This window comes from Propithecus coquereli, unplaced genomic scaffold (genome assembly GCF_000956105.1).
Source record: "Propithecus coquereli isolate 6110/MARCELLA unplaced genomic scaffold, Pcoq_1.0 Scaffold491, whole genome shotgun sequence".
Lineage (NCBI taxonomy): Eukaryota > Metazoa > Chordata > Mammalia > Primates > Indriidae > Propithecus > Propithecus coquereli.
In genome coordinates, this window is record NW_012150741.1 from 1,781,683 (window position 1) to 1,800,504 (window position 18,822).

At 49.5% G+C, this 18,822-nt stretch overlaps 1 protein-coding gene across 1 annotated transcript in view; it reads left to right on the forward strand.

The window, feature by feature from the left end:
* The window catches only part of ATP2B4 (ATPase, Ca++ transporting, plasma membrane 4), a 92,424-nt gene that overhangs the window by 65,354 nt on the left and 8,248 nt on the right, over positions 1-18,822 (forward strand). The window contains exons 11-20 of the mRNA XM_012655939.1: positions 440-681; positions 1,978-2,209; positions 3,062-3,241; positions 3,960-4,047; positions 4,696-4,802; positions 7,330-7,521; positions 7,997-8,210; positions 8,738-8,949; positions 9,922-10,029; positions 12,611-12,787. Of these exons, the coding sequence (XP_012511393.1) occupies positions 440-681; positions 1,978-2,209; positions 3,062-3,241; positions 3,960-4,047; positions 4,696-4,802; positions 7,330-7,521; positions 7,997-8,210; positions 8,738-8,949; positions 9,922-10,029; positions 12,611-12,787 (1,752 nt within the window). The remainder of the gene's footprint in view (positions 1-439; positions 682-1,977; positions 2,210-3,061; positions 3,242-3,959; positions 4,048-4,695; positions 4,803-7,329; positions 7,522-7,996; positions 8,211-8,737; positions 8,950-9,921; positions 10,030-12,610; positions 12,788-18,822) is intronic.

The following is an 18,822-nucleotide window of genomic DNA, read 5'->3' on the forward strand; positions in this document are numbered from 1 at the left end:
CCTTGAAAAAAACAAAAAACAGCTGGGCACAGTGGCTCATGCCTGTAATCCCAGCAACTCAGGAGGATGAAATGGGGGGATCACTTGAGCCCAGGAGTTTGGGGCCAGCCGGAGCAACATAGCAAGACCCCATTCTTAAAAATGAAAACAATTAGCCAGGAGGGATGGCATGCACTTAAAATCCAGCTACTCAAACTCAAGCTCAGGAGTTCAAGGTTACAGTGTGCTATGATTGCACCACTGCACTCTAGCCTGGGCAACAGAGCAAGACCCCATCTCTAAAAATAAAAATTTTTTAAATTAAAGAAAAAAAAAATGTTGTTTCCCGCATGGGATCTGGGTCTATATGAGAAAGTTTTGTAAGTTAATTCTTTCCTTCCTAAGTTCTGTCCCTGGTCAAGGCATCTTATTCAATAGTCCTGTGTGTTTTTTCTCTCAGCCTCCAGAAAAGGAAGGAGGCCTGCCGAGGCAGGTGGGCAACAAGACCGAGTGTGCTCTGCTGGGCTTTGTCACAGACCTGAAGCAGGACTACCAGGCCGTGCGTAACGAGGTGCCTGAGGAGAAGTTCTACAAGGTGTACACCTTCAACTCGGTGCGCAAGTCCATGAGCACGGTCGTTAAGAACCCCAGCGGCGGCTTCCGCATGTACAGCAAGGGCGCCTCCGAGATCATCTTGCGCAAGTGAGCACCTTCCCCCCCTTCCCTTCAAGATCCTCCTCTCGGGAAGGTCCGGGTGACATCCCACGCTGAAGCCCATGTAAACGATGGGCAAGGCCTCCCACCAGGTAATGACATAACTAATATCTGAGCACTGGATTGAAGTACTTTAGGTGGCTCATTTTATGTCATCGACTCGGTGAGGAGAATACTATTTAATAGTATTATCCCTGTTTTAGAGGTGAGAAAACAGAAGTAAAAGGAAGTTAAGTTACTTGCTCAAGGTGACACGTCTAACAGTGGCACAGCCAGGATTCAGACTTAGACTGTCTAAACTTCCATTTCCCCATCTGAACAGAGATAGTATTAAATAATACTCACCTAGTGACAATACTACTGCCCACCTCACTGTGATCAAGTGATTAAATATATGTGAAATGCCTTGTACATAGCAAGTACTGGAAATGTTAGTTCCATATTCTCCTTTCCTTTCTGTTCCCAATTCTGATTAGAGGAAGTTGCATAACTTAAAAAGTGGTCAGATTATCCATAGATCATTAAAATTAAAAGTTTACCCTGCCTGGGGATAGAGCCCGTAGGGCTGAATTAACCAACTTGGCTTTAGCCATCTTCTCTTAATCAACACATTCTTGTTCAGCACCCTCCTTCACCAGGCACTGAGCACTATTCTAGATACTAGGGATTGAAAAAGTCTCTCTACCTTCAAGAAATTCAAAAGAGGCCGGGCGTGGTGGCTCACGCCTATAATCCTAGCACTCTGGGAAGCTGAGGCTGGTGGATCACTTAAGTTCAGGAGTACAAGACCAGCCTAAGCAAGAGTGAGACCCTGTCTCTACTAAAAATAGAAAAATTAGCCGGGCATGGTGGCTCACACCTATAGTCCCAGCTACTTGGGAGGCTGAGGCAGGAGGATCTCTTGAGCCCAGGAGTTTGAGGTTCCTGTGAGCTAGGCTGACGCCACTGCACTCTAGCCAGGGTGACAGAGTGAGACTCTGTCTAAAAGAAAAAAAAATAGAAATTCAAAAGAGCAGGTGATCTACAAATGACTCAGCATTGTACTCACACATGGGTAAGAACAGATGACGTGGGAGCATCATACTCTCTGCCTACCCAGACCTTACTCCATCACCGCCATCCCACCTTGGAAAGAGGGCCTCAGCTGAGAGATGGACAAAGGAGAGGTTTGCCCATGGAACAGTGTCTTTAGGAATAAAGCAGATTGCCAAATGTCCGTAAATGATCGTAGAAACGTGTCGAGAGGGAACGCAGACACTGCTTTCTGACCGTGCGCCTCTCCAGGTGTAATCGAATCCTGGACCAGAAAGGGGAAGCGATACCATTCAAGAATAAAGACCGAGAGGACATGGTGCGCACTGTCATTGAGCCCATGGCCTGTGAGGGACTGCGGACCATCTGCATAGCTTACCGGGATTTCGATGACGCAGAGCCCTCGTGGGACAACGAGAGTGAGATCCTCACGCAACTGACCTGTATCGCCGTGGTGGGCATTGAGGACCCTGTGCGCCCAGAGGTGAGGCTTTGCTTGGAGAAAGAGCAAGAACACACAAATGGCAGTCTTCCTGTGGCCTCTGGCTACGCGTAGGCCCAGTGGGACCTAATCGGAAGCCACCCAGGAGTCACAGGAAGTGGGGTACTAGTTCCTTTTCTAATTGTGACCCCAGGCAAGTTACCTGACTGCATCTCACTGACAGGGCTAGAGGTTTCTCTGCTTCCTGCTTCCCAGAACTGCTGGGTTGTGCCAAACTGATAGACTATAGCCTTCCTAGAGTTCATGCTGTCTAGAGCGGCGAGAAACAAAGGTTCTTTTGGGATTATTATTCGGTACTTAACAATAGTTGGGTGGCGGAATTCACCGGGACACCAACTTTGTCTTTAGCTGCCTTCTTTCAATCAACACATTCTTTAGTGTGAGCACTAAATAGTGCTGAGCGCTATTCTAGACACTGAGGGGATTGGAAAAGTTTCTGCATCAGACAGATGGGTTATCAACTCTTGAGGCCCAGAGGCATGAGAAGGTGTCATGCATTTGGGAAACTACAAAGAGCTGATGTGTTTGGAGCATGGGCCAGGTGGGCAGAGTGGTAACAGCTTCTATGAGAAAGGAAAGCAGTGGTCAGGTCTCAAAATGCTATCCAGGCCCTGCTGAGGAGCAAGTTTTTACACGAGTCTCTTGAAGCAAATTTCCCCTTCAACTCATGGTACAATGAGGCAAGTTCAAATGCGACTACTATGGCATGGACAGAAGTGAGGTATCACCTGGCTACGTAAAAATGACCAGACTGAGCCTGTGCCCATGGCACTGGGCAGCTTGCAAGGATCACCACCCCCGTCTGTGCCTTTCCTCTTTCTTCACTCTCCATAGGTACCGGATGCTATTGCCAGATGCAAACGAGCTGGCATTACTGTCAGAATGGTGACAGGTGACAACATCAACACAGCCCGGGCCATCGCCACCAAATGTGGCATTCTGACAGCTACAGATGACTTCATGTGCTTAGAAGGCAAAGAATTCAACCGACTCATCCGCAATGAGAAGGGCGAGGTGGGTCCTGGGTGGGAGGAACCAGGCCCCCACTTGACAAGGGAGGGCCGTTTCCAGCGTGCGGCATCCGGGGCGTGTGGGAGACGGTGGGCGGTTTCTAAACTCGAATCTGTTCACAGCGAAACATCCCTTTGCACCAAAGCTGCTCAGATGGTAAAATGAGGAGTTGTCTTTCTTCTTATTATTAATGTCTCCATTCACAAGCTATCTTTTGAGACAGTGTCACTAACTTTTCAAGTCTTTCTGCTTTTTCAGTCACCGGATGATTTTGTGATGATTGCCCCCTACCTCACCCCTCCTATGTCACTGCCCTGTAGCTAACGGTGGCTAACAGAGGACATGTCTGGGTATGGAGCAGACCACAGCTTTCCTGGTCTGCATAGAAATCAAACCTGAAACCTCAGAAGCACCACTTTAGCCACCTGAGCCAACAGCTAACAACCCTAGCCCACCTCCCGTTAAGGGTATAAGAATAGGGGCTTGGCTCCCAGGTAGGGAATTGGGAGGAAAAAGAAGAGAAGAAGGGCCCGAATGATCGCCATCAGTAAATTCGGAGGCTGAGTTGGCTGTTTCATGTCCCCTGGAGGCCGGGATGAGACTCCCCGATGGGGCTGTGGAGTGTCAGATCTCCCAGTAGCTCAGAGTGTGTGGAAAAGTAAGACTTTCCCGGTTAGTGGTTCTGAGTTTGACTGATCCGGGTGTGGTCTGGTGTCGGCAGGTAGAGCAAGAAAAGCTGGACAAGATCTGGCCTAAGCTTCGGGTCCTGGCGCGATCGTCCCCCACTGATAAGCACACACTGGTGAAAGGTGAGACTGGCTCCCCAGTGGGTCCCTGAGATGGGAGCAGGCGGGCCGGGGTGAGCACAGGTAAGAGCCATCAGCCCGAGCAACTCTCCTGTTGTGGTAGGGAGGTCCTAGGAGAGCAGCCAGGCTAGTGGGAGAATGCAGTCCAGCAAACCTCCCAGCCCTTGGTGAGTACGACACATAATGAACTTATTTTTAAACATTATCGTGTCGTTTGCCAATAGTACTTTGAACCAGGCAGGGCAGCTAAAACTCTCCCCATTTTGTAAATAAGGAAGTTTGAAGCTGAGAAGACAAGTCACTTCCCCAAATGACTGGCAGGTAGGTAGAAGGGGTATAGTGTGACCCTCGGGTCTCTGCCTTCAAATCCATCTGGTGCTTTTCCCACCACATAGGAGTTGCTTAGGGCAAGATGAGGACAGACCTGCGTAGCTCAGAGTGCTACCGGTGGAACCACTCGCTGCCCTTGGGTAGTTGCTCTAGAACCTCTAGCATCAGCAGGAAGGAAGGAAAGAAGAAAGTAGAAGGGATGGGGGATTGCCCGGAGTGGGGTGGGGAGACCAGAGAAGCACTTTTCACAGAAAACAGTGCTTGCCAAATGGCCCCAGTGGCACACGTGTGCTCACTGTGGTGCGTGTCTGTTTCTCCCAGGCATCATCGACAGCACTATTGGGGAACAGCGACAGGTGGTGGCTGTCACTGGGGATGGCACAAATGATGGGCCCGCTCTGAAGAAAGCAGACGTTGGTTTTGCCATGGTAAGCTCAGCACAATGTCTTCCTCTCACTGCAAGCTGCCCTCTGCGTCAGGAGGCCAGGACAGGCTTCTGACAGCTCCGTGTCTCTCCCCCCGCCTGGCCAGTAACAGCGTGTGTAATGGCGGACCTATCAAGTGTGAAGAGTAGATAACAGCGACAGGGACGTTATGAAGGACCATTACCCAGGAAAAGCAAGACCAACTTTTTCTTTTGTTTTTTTGAGACAGAATCTTACTCTGTCGCTCTGGGCTAGAGTGCCGTGGCGTCAGCCTAGCTCACAGCAACCTCAAATTCCTGGGCTCAAGCGATCCTCTTGCCTCGGCCTCCCGAGTAGCTGGGACTACAGGCGTGTGCCACCACACCTGGCCTATTTTTTCTATTTTTAGTTGACTGGCTAATTTTTTTTCTATTTTTAGTAGAGACAGGGTCTCGCTCTTGCTCAGACTAATCTTGAACTCCTGACCTCAAGCAATCCTCCCACCTCAGCCTCCCAGAGTGTTAGGAATACAGACATGAGCCACCGTGCCAGGCCCAAGACCAACTTAAATTTGCCCACAAACATGGTGATATTGTCTGCCTAGGCAAACTATAGAAAATTCATCTTCCATATGAGACGTGCACTCTGTGGCCAGCACTGTTCAGTACTCTGCTTTTCACTTGTGAGGCTGAGCGTCAGAATGATTTGGAAACTTTGAAACCACGTTGGCTATCTTGATTCAGAAAGGTTTGAGGTGAGGACCAGAAATGTGTGTGTGTTTAACAGGTACACCAGTTGATTCTGATGTTCGGAGAGGTTTAAAAGCTGCCAGATTGTATCCTCTCACTTAAGTAGCTTATGATTTAAAGCCTCCCATATAGATTGGACTGTTGGTGATTTTTAAGCAGTGGAAGGATTCTTAAGAAGTAATATATCAGCTGGGTGCGATGGCTCACATCTGTAATCCTAGCACTCTGGGTGGCCGAGGTGGGAGGATCGCTTGAGGTCAGGAGTTCGAGACCAGCCTGAGCAACAGCAAGACCCCATCTCTACTAAAAATAGAAAAAATTAGCTGGGCGTGGTGGTGAGCGCCTGTAGTCTGAGCTACTCAGGAGGCTGAGATAAGAGGATTGCTTGAGCCCGGGAGTTTGAAGTTGCTGCGAGCTAGGCTGATGCCATGGCACTCTAGCCCCAGCAAGAGAGCAAAACTCTGTCTCAAAAAAAAAAAAAAAAAAAAACGGAGATTATTATTCCGTATTAGTAATTATACAGCAATATTGCTCCTTTTGTTTTACAGTGCATCGTGTGGCATTGTATGGATGTATTAGGGAACTTGGTTTTTCTTATCTCCACTAGTCTTTTGACTATCTCCTACCACTCTCTTCTTGCTCAAACTGCTTCAGCCACACTGGCTTCCTTTCTCTTCCTTGATTCTTTGCACTCGCTGTTCCCTCTCCCTGGAACTCTCTGCAGTCATATACCCTCAAAGACACTCTCTCTTCACCGAGATCTCTACTCAAATGTCAACTTATTAAGAAACTTCCCCTCGCCACTCTATCACACCTACCCAGGGAACTATTTGATGGGAACTTGAATGACATAGTCTATCTAACAGATGCTCATCTGTTGCAATCTGAATAGGAAAATAATGCTACCAGGTAAAGAGAACAAATAGTCTACCGACTAAGTACACACCAAATTAAAGAATAAGCTCCTCTGTGGAGTTGCAAGATGTGAACTAGAAATATGGGCTGGGATGTCAGGGATATCTTTGCAGAGCAATTTCGATTTAATTGGATGGAGCCCTAAAGATAGATAAGATTTAAATAGATGGGAAAGAGGCTATTTCAGGCTTAGGGAAATGATGTAAATAGAAGTGTAAACTCTAGAAGAGATTCAGGGGATTGTGAATAAACCAGTAGATTGTGAGCAAAAAGATTACAGAAGAGCAGGTTGGAGAACGAATCAGAGTTCACTTGCTGAGGGCACTGACTACCAGGTTTAGAAAGCTCACTATTTCGAAAGCATGGCTTTCAACCATTGGTTTCTATCCGGAAACCTTCAGTGGATCCACTTGGACAGGATTTTGAACAGAGACAAAATCTCTGAGCTGTGCTGCCAGACAACTACTCCTAGAGCAAGATGTCGAGTTCTCAAAGGCGCGAGGGAGACGAGGACTTAAATGAGATACTAGCAATGGAAATTGAAGAATTTAATTCATTCTTAAGCAGAAATTTAAGAATTTGGAGGTAGAACAGATAGGGTTAGTTAACTACCTTTCATTTAGTCTCCAAGATAGAGGCTGCAGGAGGGGAGGATCAGAGATGACTGTAATTCCCAGTCCCGGTGCAGGAGTAAGGCGGTGGCATCAGACCCCAGCCCTCTTCTGTAGAGTGACAGAGACCCATTTTCTCTTCGTTTTCTTTTGTGTGGCGAGCGCGCCCTCTGATACGCATACCTACTTCTGAAGCTTCTTAGAGACCAGGGTTCAGAACGCAGACAAGCTCCGCCTCGTCCCGTCTCACTGCTTGCCTTCCCCGTCCTACCGCAGGGTATCGCAGGCACAGACGTGGCAAAGGAGGCCTCAGACATCATCCTGACAGATGACAACTTCACCAGCATCGTGAAGGCGGTGATGTGGGGGCGAAATGTCTATGACAGCATCTCCAAGTTCCTGCAGTTCCAGCTCACCGTCAATGTGGTGGCCGTGATTGTGGCCTTCACCGGAGCCTGTATCACTCAGGTGAGGGGTGTGGCGAGCTGAGAGGGGAAGGATGAGGCAGGGGCCAAGGAACATGGGGCGGCGGGTCCAGTGTGCCTGCCGAGGAGTGAGGGCAAGGTTTCCCTGGCAACGCTGGGGCAGGAGTTAGCTCTCCTAGGTCCACTGTCTCCATCTGCTTATGTGGAACGGTGATAACTTACCTGCCGCTAATTTAGCACTTGGTGTCGGCCACTGTGATGAGCACTTGTGTGTACTGTCTCTACTCTTAGAAAACAACCTTGCAAGGTAGATATTGTCATCCCTGTTTTACAGATGAGGACCCAAGGCTCAGAGAGGTTAAGTAACTTTCTCAAGGTCATTCAGCTAATAAGTGGCCAGATTCAAAGTCTAGGTGGACAGCAGAGTCCAGGCCATCTACAGGGCAAAGGTGGGGCTGACGCGGAGGTGGGGGTGGTTTCTGAGGAAAGCTCAAAGGACTGGCTCTTCTGCCCGCCAGGACTCCCCACTGAAAGCCGTGCAGATGCTGTGGGTCAATCTAATCATGGACACTTTCGCTTCACTGGCCCTGGCCACGGAGCCCCCTACCGAGTCTCTGTTGAATCGTCGCCCCTATGGCCGGAATAAGCCTCTGATCTCACGTACTATGATGAAGAACATCCTGGGCCATGCAGTCTATCAGCTCGTTGTCATCTTCATCCTTGTCTTTGCTGGTGAGCCAGGGTGGGATTGGGGTGGGGTGGGGCAGCAGCTGGGGTGCCGGATGGAGATGGGGGCAGAGAATGGCCCGAGGAAAGAAGGCAGCTCAGACCAGGCAAAATAGCAGCTTCACCTACTGAGTGCTTCCGTGTTCCTGCTACATGGTGCATTATGCTATTTACTGTACTCCTCTTAAGAATTTCACAGCGGTGACCTTATTATTCATATTTTTGCAGATGACAAAAATGAAGCTCAGGTTCCATGATGAGTAAATAGTGGCACTGAAATGCAAACCTGTGTCTCTCTGACTCCAGTGCACACGGTCCTACCACCGTGCTACCCTGCACGAAAGCAAGGACCAATGGAGCAAACAGAGAGGGTCAGATGGGTTGAGACCAGGCCTAACGTTTAAAATATTTAATAACAAGTATAGCTCAGATAGTGACCAATTAGAATAGACACCCAGTGTGGCCACACCGGCGCGTTCTGACTCCCAGTTCGGACCACACTTACCCTCCAGTGCTTCTCCTCTCCCTACTAGGTGAGAAGTTCTTTGACATTGACAGCGGGAGGAAGGCGCCTCTCCACTCACCACCCACACAGCACTACACCATCGTCTTCAACACCTTCGTGCTGATGCAGCTCTTCAACGAAATCAACTCCCGCAAGATCCACGGGGAGAAGAATGTCTTCGCGGGCATTTACCGCAACCTCATCTTCTGCTCTGTAGTCGTGGGCACGTTCGTCAGCCAGGTGAGATTCTATCCGGAGCTGGGGTAGCAGATCTGGGATGGCAAAGGCCACAAGCTGGGAGCCACAGTTCCCTAAGCACCCAGGGAAAGGAGCGAGGGAGAAATGGGGACTGAGGCCGTGGGTTGAGCACTTTGGGGTTCCCAATTAGCTTCCATCTGTGCGTTGCTCTAGAGTTGCAGCCCAGTGCGCCAGGTGTTCCAGAGCGAGGCAGTATGTGGACTGCAGACAAGACTTGCAGAATCTTTTCATTGTCCATCTAAATACACAGAAATTTCACAAAGTGGCCAAGAGAAGGGTCACTCTCTCCTACCCCTCTCCGTGCCTCCTGCCAGCATACGTGAAACGTGTGGGTGCGTGTAGTATGGGCTCCCTGTCCCTTCGCCGTAGTTCTGAAGGGGCTCGTGGGAGAAAATGCTGCACAGTGCTACAGGGAAAGAGAGGTGAGGGGTGGCGCACATGTAGTTGCACGGCCCAGCGTGGGCTCCTCCTGTGGAACCGAGGTCAAGGGCTCGGCTCCTCTGGTGGTAAACGGATCGAGCCCCTTCCCCTTGCCCTAGCCAGAGGTACGCTAAAACATCTCTGGATCCGAGAGCTTCCGAGCTCGCCGTGTAACAAACGAGCTCCTGCCTCATCCCTCAGCGGGGTATGTCCCTTATGTGCCCCATCCTCAATTCCTCTTCTCCATCGCTGTGTCTTCTCTTTGTCACCCACTGGCTTTTGTCACCAGAAGCCCCCAGCTCCCCCACATCTTACGTCATAGTCACTGCGTCTGTCTCATCAGAGTGCTCTAAAAGACTGTTTGTGTCTGCCTCTCCTAGATTTCTTCTTTCCCCTTCCCCAGCAAGCAAATCAGGACTTGCACCCCAAGAATCCTGGGGCAGGGGGATTATGTGGCTTTGGTGTCCTTGGCCGGAGGACTAACTACCTGTTAGTCACCTCCCTGATGGCAGGCTGCCCCTTTCTCTGTCCTAGATTCTCATCGTGGAGTTTGGGGGTAAACCCTTCAGTTGTACGAAGCTCAGCCTGGCCCAGTGGTTGTGGTGTCTGTTCATCGGGATTGGAGAACTTCTGTGGGGCCAGGTGAGTACCGGCACGCCTTCCCCTGCTCCGCACAGCCTGCAGGCCCCTCTGCATGAGATGGAGCGAGCAGCTGTGGAGACGCTCCGCCCCCGCCCCCCCTTCGTCCTCTCCCCCTTCCCCCCGCAGGACCCTGCAGGGGAATGGCCAGTGCCCACCGCTTCAGGGGTTTCAGGTTTCTTCTCTAACCGTGCCCGGGGGCAGGCAAATCCCTTAGCTTCTCTGACACAGGTGGAACTTTTCAAAGAAGTTTTGCTACAAAAAGAAAACACTGAAGTGTCTTAGAAGGAGAAGAGTTTACAAAGCACAAGTCCTTATTCCAGTGAAGCAGCGGCCTGTCTGTGCGCTGCTGTGTGGACATACTCAGGGCTCCCCAGCCTCTTCTGTTTCTCACCGTGGCTTTCTCGGGGTGGAATGCCTGACGCTCACCTGAGATGAATTCAGGGTCGCGAGATCTCGAGAGACGCAGTGGAGCACACGGTTCTGAGCGTGGACTCTGGGGATGACTGTTTGATTTGAATCTGGCTCTCCTTTTTACAAGCTGAGTCACCTCGGGCCAGTTACTTAACCTCTCTGTGCTTCTGTGTCCTCAACTTAGGATAACAGGTCATCGTTAATTGTTATTAATCAGTAAATTGGTTCCTATATGCTAAAGACTTAGAACAGTGTCTATCTGGTACCTTGCGAGTATTCAATAAATGTAGCTGTGAGTATTATGTATATAATATCATCAGGTCTAGTCAGAGTTTCACTCCTCCCTAATACCGCTTCACACTCCCCCCATCCTCAGCTCCGGCCTGGGTCGTACTTCTCTTTGCAGACCCCAGATTTCTGTGAATAAGCCCCGAGTGCGCAGCCCCTGGGTAACGGGGGCTTTGCCCTGACTGGCTCCAAGAGCCCTTTCCGGAGCTGCAGGCCTTCCCCCCAGACCTGCCTTGTTTGTTCACACCTCCTACGTGAGCCCTGGGTAATTTCTAACCCAATTCCCTCCACCCCGTTCTGTTTGCTGAAGTTTATTTACCAGTGGGTTCCTAAGGCAGCTTTGTACGTGGGTGAAGCTTGGCTGTTTCACCTCTTGTTGGAAACTCTCCTCTGGGTCCGGTCTCGCATGTGGCCGTGTGGCCTCGATGCTGATCACGGCCTTCCTTCTGTATCGCAGCAGCGCCTTCCAACATCCAAAAGCAGAGCTTTGACATTGTTCCCATTTTTAACCGCCTGGCTCCATGACGGACTGCCCATGCGGGCCCTCTTTCCCGTCTGAGCCCTGCCTACTCCTCATCTTGTTTGTAAAGGAAAACTGACAGGTTCTGAGCTCATCAAGGATTTATTTTGAATTTCAACCCCAACCTGCTGCTCCATGCCTTCTGATAATACTCATGTGTGGGCTGGGCGCTATGCCTCGTGCCTGTAATCCTAGCACTTTGAGGGGCCGAGGCGGGAGGATCGCTTGAGGTCAGGAGTTTGAGACCAGCCTGAGCAAGAACAGGACCCTGTCTCTACAAAAGTAGGAAACTTAGCCGGGTGTAGCGGCTCGTGGCTGTAGTCCCAGCTATTCTGCAGTCTGAGGCAGGAGGATCCCTTGAGCCCAGGAGTTTGAGGTTGCTGTGAGCTATGATGACAATACTGCACTCTAGCCGGGGTGACAGAGTGAGAATCTGTCTCAAAAAAAAAAAAAAAAAGAAATACTCGTGTGTCCCTTCTTCCATGGCCTGTAGCACCCACTTCCGCAGCCCAAGCACAAGAAAACTTTCATTGATAGTATCCTCTCCGCCAGGCGCGGTGGCTCACGCCTATAATCCTAGCACTCTGGGAGGCCGAGGCAGAAGGATCGCTCGAGGTCAGGAGTTCGAGACCAGCCTGAGCAAGAGCAAGACACCGTCTCTACTAAAAATAGAAAGAAATTAGCTGGACAACTAAAAATATATAGAAAAAATTAGCCAGGCATGGTGGCGCGTACCTGTAGTCCCAGCTACTTGGGAGGCTGAGGCAGAAGGATCGCTTGAGCCCAGGAGTTTGAGGTTGCTGTGAGCTAGGTTGACACCACAGCACTCTAGCCCGGGCAACAGAGTGAGACTGTCTCAAAAAAAAAAAAAATAGTATCCTCTCACTGTATTTTTATAACACAGGCACTGCATTGCTTGTGGTAACCAAGAAGGGAGTCGCTCGCTTCCGGCACCCTGTCTCCCTCGCCCTGCACATGCAGTGTGGCCTCTTCTCCTCAGACTTGTCTCCCCCACGTGCTGGTCTCTGTCTTTTCCTACTACGTGCCATGCATTACAGTTATGTTTCCCATAAAAGGCAGGTAGCAAAATGGAAAGGAAGAAGTGAGACAGAAAGAGGAAAATGAAATATATAACTAGGCAGAATACAAGCTCTCTTTTGTGTGTCCATAAGTACGGAAAACCTCCCTGAGAGCCTGGCAGCTGGTGGCACTTGGAGCATCCTTGCGTCCCCTCACTGCTCTCCTGGTGGGCAGGGCTACAGGGCAGAGAGTAACCGACCACAGGCCTGAGCCGTGTGAGTTGACTAACAACTCTTCTCACCCTGAGTCTGGTGTCTCCCCCTTCGCTGCACCTCTTCTCAGGTCATCTCTGCGATACCTACCCAATCCCTGAAGTTCCTGAAGGAGGCTGGGCATGGCACCGCCAAAGAGGAGATCACCAGGGACGCCGAGGGCCTGGACGAGATCGACCACGCAGAGATGGAGCTGCGCCGAGGCCAGATCCTGTGGTTCCGAGGCCTGAACCGTATCCAGACTCAGGTACTCTGAGAGAGGCCTCTCCTCCCCCGGGGAAGCGTTAGGAGGGCAGCAGTTCTTGGTGGCCAGCCTCCCTGCCCTTCCGAAGGTTCACGACTCATGGAATGGGCAGCCCGGGCTCCCTGGCTTCAGGACACCAAGGGGCAGAGGTTTCTCTGAGAGGAGAGTAGTCAAAGAAGCTAGGCCACGGCACACTTTAGCACAGCCCTTTAGCTTTGCGTTGGCTCTAAAGCCCACCGTCCCACCCTCCATCGGGGGGGCAAGCTTCCCACCTAAGGTTCCTTGCAGCAGACCTGCCCCCACCGCGGAGAGCAAATGCTCAGAGCCTTTCCCTGCCCTTCAGAAGGAAGGCGTTAGGCAACGTCTCCATGCCAACATGCCCAGCAGACCCTAAATGTGAACTCCTCACACTGCCCTCATGGAAACAGATGTTATCTGGAGGGATCTCTGTAAAAGAAACTCACCCCCTTTCATCTCCCCCACTCAAAGCTTAAGGCCATCGTGGGGAATCCGATGGCTCAGTGTATACAAATAACAGTGTCTCGAGGCCTGAGTATCTTTTGCAGGATTCAAACTTGCTTCCTGACAAGGAAGAAGCTATAATTTCTTCAAACCTCTTCCCTTCTTGCAATTTCTGAAATGGGATAGAAGCTGCTGCTCTTAAATCCCCTACCTACAGCCCTGCAGTAACTTTTTGTTTTTTCCATTTTCCATGCACCAGTTGTAACTACCTTCTCCGGCGTGAATGGGCCGATCTAGGCGTGGATGATGCTGTCTCTCCCCGCCCTCATCCCACACACCTTTGTTGTGTTGCTCCCCAGATTCCCCATCTCAACAAACTATAAATTCCAAGATCTCAGGGGTAGTCTCCAGGGAGCAAGCCTATTTCTCTCTGTTGATGGGCTGGAGACCCCAAAAATAGTTTTACTCTAAAATTCACCTCGCAGATAGTTTAGCAAGTTCCCCAGTTAACCCCACCTCAGTGCACGGGAAGACAGACAAAATTAATATTCTAAACTACATCCCCAGCAGGAATTTATCTCCCAGGGGCAGGACAGCAGACGGAAAAGAAGGGCTAGGTAGGGGAACACTGGGTTCCTTCGCCCTCTCTCGAGTTCCTCCTCCCAGACGGGAAAATGCCAGCAGGACCTGTACAAAGTGCCCCGTGGCATCCAGAGTTCCACGCCCACTCCCTGCCCCCTCCTCCAGGCTGCGAGTCATCAAGTGCCCGTAGAACCTGGCGCCTTGGGCTCCCGTCTCTAAGGCCCCCAGTGCTTCTCTCCGGGTCTGCTCGTTTCAAAATAACCTGTCTTTGCTTTTCTTCCCTTCAGGATCACCTGCCTCCTCTTCCACTGTGTAATTTTTTTCCCAGCCAGGATTCCCTCATTCCAGAACCTCCTCACTCCTTGCCAGTCTTCTGTCCCGTAGGGCTGAGATTCATGGGTCTTCCTTCCCCTCCGCTACCACTTGCCACCCTTTGTCGATGCGCCTCCCTGTTGGTTTCACTGCCTACATAGCTTTAGGGATGCTACCCGTCCCTGCTGGAGCATGAGGCAGCCGGGCCAGAACAGCACTAAAGCCCAAACTTAAGCACCAAAGGAGATCTAGTAAAGACGCCACGATGACCAAATTCACGCCATTCCAGTGTGCGCCCGACTCTGTAAGCAGACGAGGTTAACCGAGCTGATGTGCGTCCCAGATACCCGAGGTCCGCGCCTGGCATCCACTCCCCAGCCTCGGCAGGGTTCTGACACAATCCCCTGCCCTCGCAGTGTTGATCCTCGTCGTTCTCATTGCAACGCTTAGGAGTGGGAGGTGTTGCCAAGCTGTGGTCCAATTCTGGATGGGATTTCCCCTTTCCCTGGTTCTAGACTGTTCTTCCCTTCTCCTTTTCCCTTTAGGTTTTGGGGAGCTAAAAGCACCATAAAGCCGTTTAGGAAGCTTAAAGGGTAGAATCTTGGGTCCAAGTTCATTATGGAGGTTGGGACCTTGTAACCCTCATAAGCATTAAAGGATGTGTCTCCACAGCCCCTTCCTCAGTGGAGCTGGAACCCTCCCAAGGGTAGACCCTTCCCTTGCAGCTTCAGACTCCTCAGTTCCCTGGAACTGAAAACTGCATAATGTGAGGAAGGGGTGGCATTTTAGCTCACACTTGGACATGGCTCCAGAAATTAACCCTAAACATTTCATGGCTTCTTAGGAAGCTTTATAAATAAGAACAACTGTCTCCCTCACAAGGGGCCTGCTTTCTCATCTTCTGGGGAAATGAAGTCAGATTAATGGAATCAGCACCTTTCCTACATTCCTGGTAGATTGACCCTTGGCATTAGGCAGGTGGATATTTCTAAGATTATTCTACCAGATCCATGAAGGGTAAAGGGAATTCCTTTTGACTCGTTCCTTGTTACTTAGGGGTCAGGGATAAGGATGGTAAATTTGATTGAGGCCCCAGATCAGGACCACTGCTGGGAAGTGAATGGCATTAACTGCCCCTGTCTCTGAGGAGTAGCACACTGAAAACCAGAGTCTGCTTACACAGGCCTAGACCTGCAGCTGCTCTGCACCACCACCACCACCAACCAAAAACTCTTCTTCCTCCTCCCTCAGTCTGAGTTACTGTTGGCGTTTCTGCCAGACATTTCAGGATGTCCAATGCATCAATGTAGCGAGCAGCATTCTCTCAATGGGCCTGGCCACTGGATTCTTGAGCTCCATTCTCAAGGCCCTGTCCACTTCAGCCAAGGGAAAGGGTATCTCAGAGAAATACCCAGAAGAGGATGAGCCTAGCAACTCGCGGTCCAGGGGCCTTTCCTTCATGGCCACTATGTACCGGCCACTACACTGGCCCTGTTTTTTCTTTAAACACATGAGGTGTTTTCATGGGAAATCTACAAAAATAGGTAGTCAGTTTAGTTGTTTTAGAGGTTCCTGAGCCTTGAAATTCAGTGATATGTACTTTGCCTTTAGTATCTTAAATTGTACACATCATTTTTAAGAGTACAGGTCAAAACCATGAATAAGCTGCTAGTCACTGTCTAGCTGTTAGGAGTGACGGAGTGGGAGGGACATCCTTTTAAATTTTAAATATTCTTGGACACCTATACAGCTTAAACACCCACCCAAGGTTAAAGGGGAAGAGAAAACTGGATTCTGGCTGGGTGTTGGGACTCCATGGCAAATTGTTCCCTAAATGAAGTGTGATGTGCAATTAACGTTTCTCCCCCTTCTCCTCACCATTGCTTTGTGTATGAGGGAATCTCTCTCTTGCTTTCTGTCTCCTATACCCTCTTCCCAGCTACTTCCACCCCCCTTCCCGAACCTTCCCAGACCCTCCCTTCCTCTATCTACGCCTCTCTCTGACTGTGGAGCAAAGCTGTCTCACTCTCTGATTCTTTGCAGATCGACGTAATTAACACATTCCAGACTGGAGCCTCTTTTCAGGGAGTCGTAAGGCGACAGAACTTGGGTCAACACCATGACGTAAAACTTGGTCCTAGCTCATCCTATGCAGCAGTTGTACCAGTCAAATCTTCCCCCCGCACTTCTGCTGCTGCTGCTGTTTCATCTCCTTCTATGGGCAGTGAGTGATAGTCTATTATGATGCATGATTTGCTAAAATGACCACAAGAGAGCACGTGGCATCCACTTTAACCAACCATGGTTATCTTTTCCTTTTGGTTTTTCCCTTTGATCTTTTGACCCAAGGGAAGAAAAGACAAAAATCCCACTCTAAAGCCAGGCAATGTACCCTTTTATTTTTTTAATGTAGAAAAGCTATTAAACCTTAACCATTTTACAGACAATAATCCTGTTTTCCAATTGTTCTGCATTTCTTGTTCCTCCCTTTTCTTAAGTTTTGTTTTGCTTTGCCTCGTTTTTTTTGTTTTTTGCTTTGTTTGAATATATTGTTGTTCCTCTCCTGTTCTCCTGCTCCTTTGAGTCTAACACCCACCTCCCAAGCTTAGATTAAGGTTAGACTGAATGGATACCCAGGAACTCTCTTTACATGGGGGCAAGTTTGGAATCTCCTGAAGAAAGGTGTGTAGGGAGCTAATGTGCCTGTGGCCTTTTCACCAGTGGACCTGTCATGATGGAGCCAATATTAGACTTCGTCCATAATAATAGTCCTTTCGGCTGCCACTGTATTGTTGGCTGACAGTATTAGCGTAAAAGTTGTAGCTGGATGTAAAGAAAAGAAGATAGTTCAGTTCAAATGTATAGGGCTGAACATCCTCAGTATTATACTTTCCAGAGACCTTAAACCACAGTCTGGTTTGTTGTGGGGTTTTTTGTTTTTTTTTTTTTTTGAGACAGAGTCTCATCCCGGGTGAGTGCCATGGCATCAGCCTAGCTCACAGCAACCTCAAACTCCTAGGCTCAGGTGATCCTCCTGCCTCAGCCTCCCGAGGAGCTGGGACTATAGGCACCAGCCACCACGCCCGGCTAATTTTTTCTATTTTTAGTAGAGACGGGGTCTCGCTCTTGCTCAGGCTGGTCTCGAACTCCTGAGCTCAAGTGATCCTCCCAGAGTGCTAGGATTACAGACGTGAGCCACCGTGCCTGGCCACAGTCTGGTTTAAGAATCAATTAATTCACATCAGGGTAGGAGAAGTATATGAAAGGGTCGAAATAACTTATTTTTTCTTCATTTCTTCATTTACTAGATCTTCTTTTTTAGAAGTTTCTGAAGAGAAACGCTTTTTTTAGGAATCCCTTTCTCAGCCAGCCTTTCAGTTGGAAGACTGTCAACTCTCAACCTAAGATCTGATGTTCCCATTGGTAGATAGTTGGATACTTATGCTTGTACCTTCCTGTTCCTGGTCATTTTAGCTCCCCTAAATGGGACACAGGAGAGAGAAGGCAGCCAGCTCTTTGCTGATAGTGCTATTAAGGTATTTGATAGGAAAGGAGTTTCTCCATATTAAAAATATTACAGGCTCCTAGTATCTGAGCCTTCAGTCGATTCCTTCCTCCTTGGCTCCAGCCCCACCCCTCAACCCTGGGACTGGGATGAAGAAAGAGCAGTTGCATTATCTGTGGTTCCCATGATTGTGAGCTGTGTGGGTTGACCTGAATTAGGTTTATTTTGTCTTTTTAGCCAACTGTAAGTGTTCTGATGTGAGGTGGGAGGGTGGGGCTTGGTATAGATGCGTACTATTTCGTTAGGCCCAAAGGCGGATAAGAAAGAACTAAATAAATCTTGCCCTACAAATATCCAAGAGCCTCTCGCTCTAGCCTTTCTATATCCCCTCTGTATTCCTCTCTTAATTCCTTTTTTCTGGCTGGTCCAAGTGCCGTAGTGTTTACAACAAATTGGGCTGGGCATGGTGGCTCACACCCGTAATCCTAGCACTCTGGGAGGCCGAAGTGGGAGGGTCACTTGAGATCAGGATGTTCGAGACCAGCCTGAGCAAGAGCGAGACCCCATCTCTACCAAAAATAGAAAAATTAGCTGGGCAACTAAAAATAGAAATAAAAAATTAGCTGAGCATGATGGCAAGCGCCTGTAGTCCCAGCTACTCTGGAGGCGGAGGCAAGAGGATCGCCTGAGCCTAGGAGTCTGAGGTTGCTGTGAGCTAGACTGACGCCATGGAACTCTAGCCTGGGCAACAGAACGAGACTCTGTCTCAAAGAAAAAAAAGTACAACTAATTGGTCACAACCAGTTATAGATTCCTTTGTTCCTTCTCCACTCCCACTGCTTCACTTGACCAGACTAAAAAAAGTAAAATAAAACAAATTCCTTTTTTCTTTCCATTTTGCCATCCCATTCTAACTAGCTTCTGTTCTTTTTAAATCATCCCTCTCTGGTAGGAAGGGTTAATGTCATATGTCCTGGTGGTTTCACAGTGGAAAGAGACTAAGCTGAAGACCAAGCCCAGTGGACTCTTGCAGAGGAGCTGGTGGAGGGTATTCTGCCAGCCGTCAAAGGCTAGATGGATCCGGGAGAGACGGGCCACACCTGCTCTTTCTCCAGCTGTGCCTTCTTAGTTGGAGGCCCTAGGAGTTACAGTCATGCATTTTAAAACCCTCTTTCCT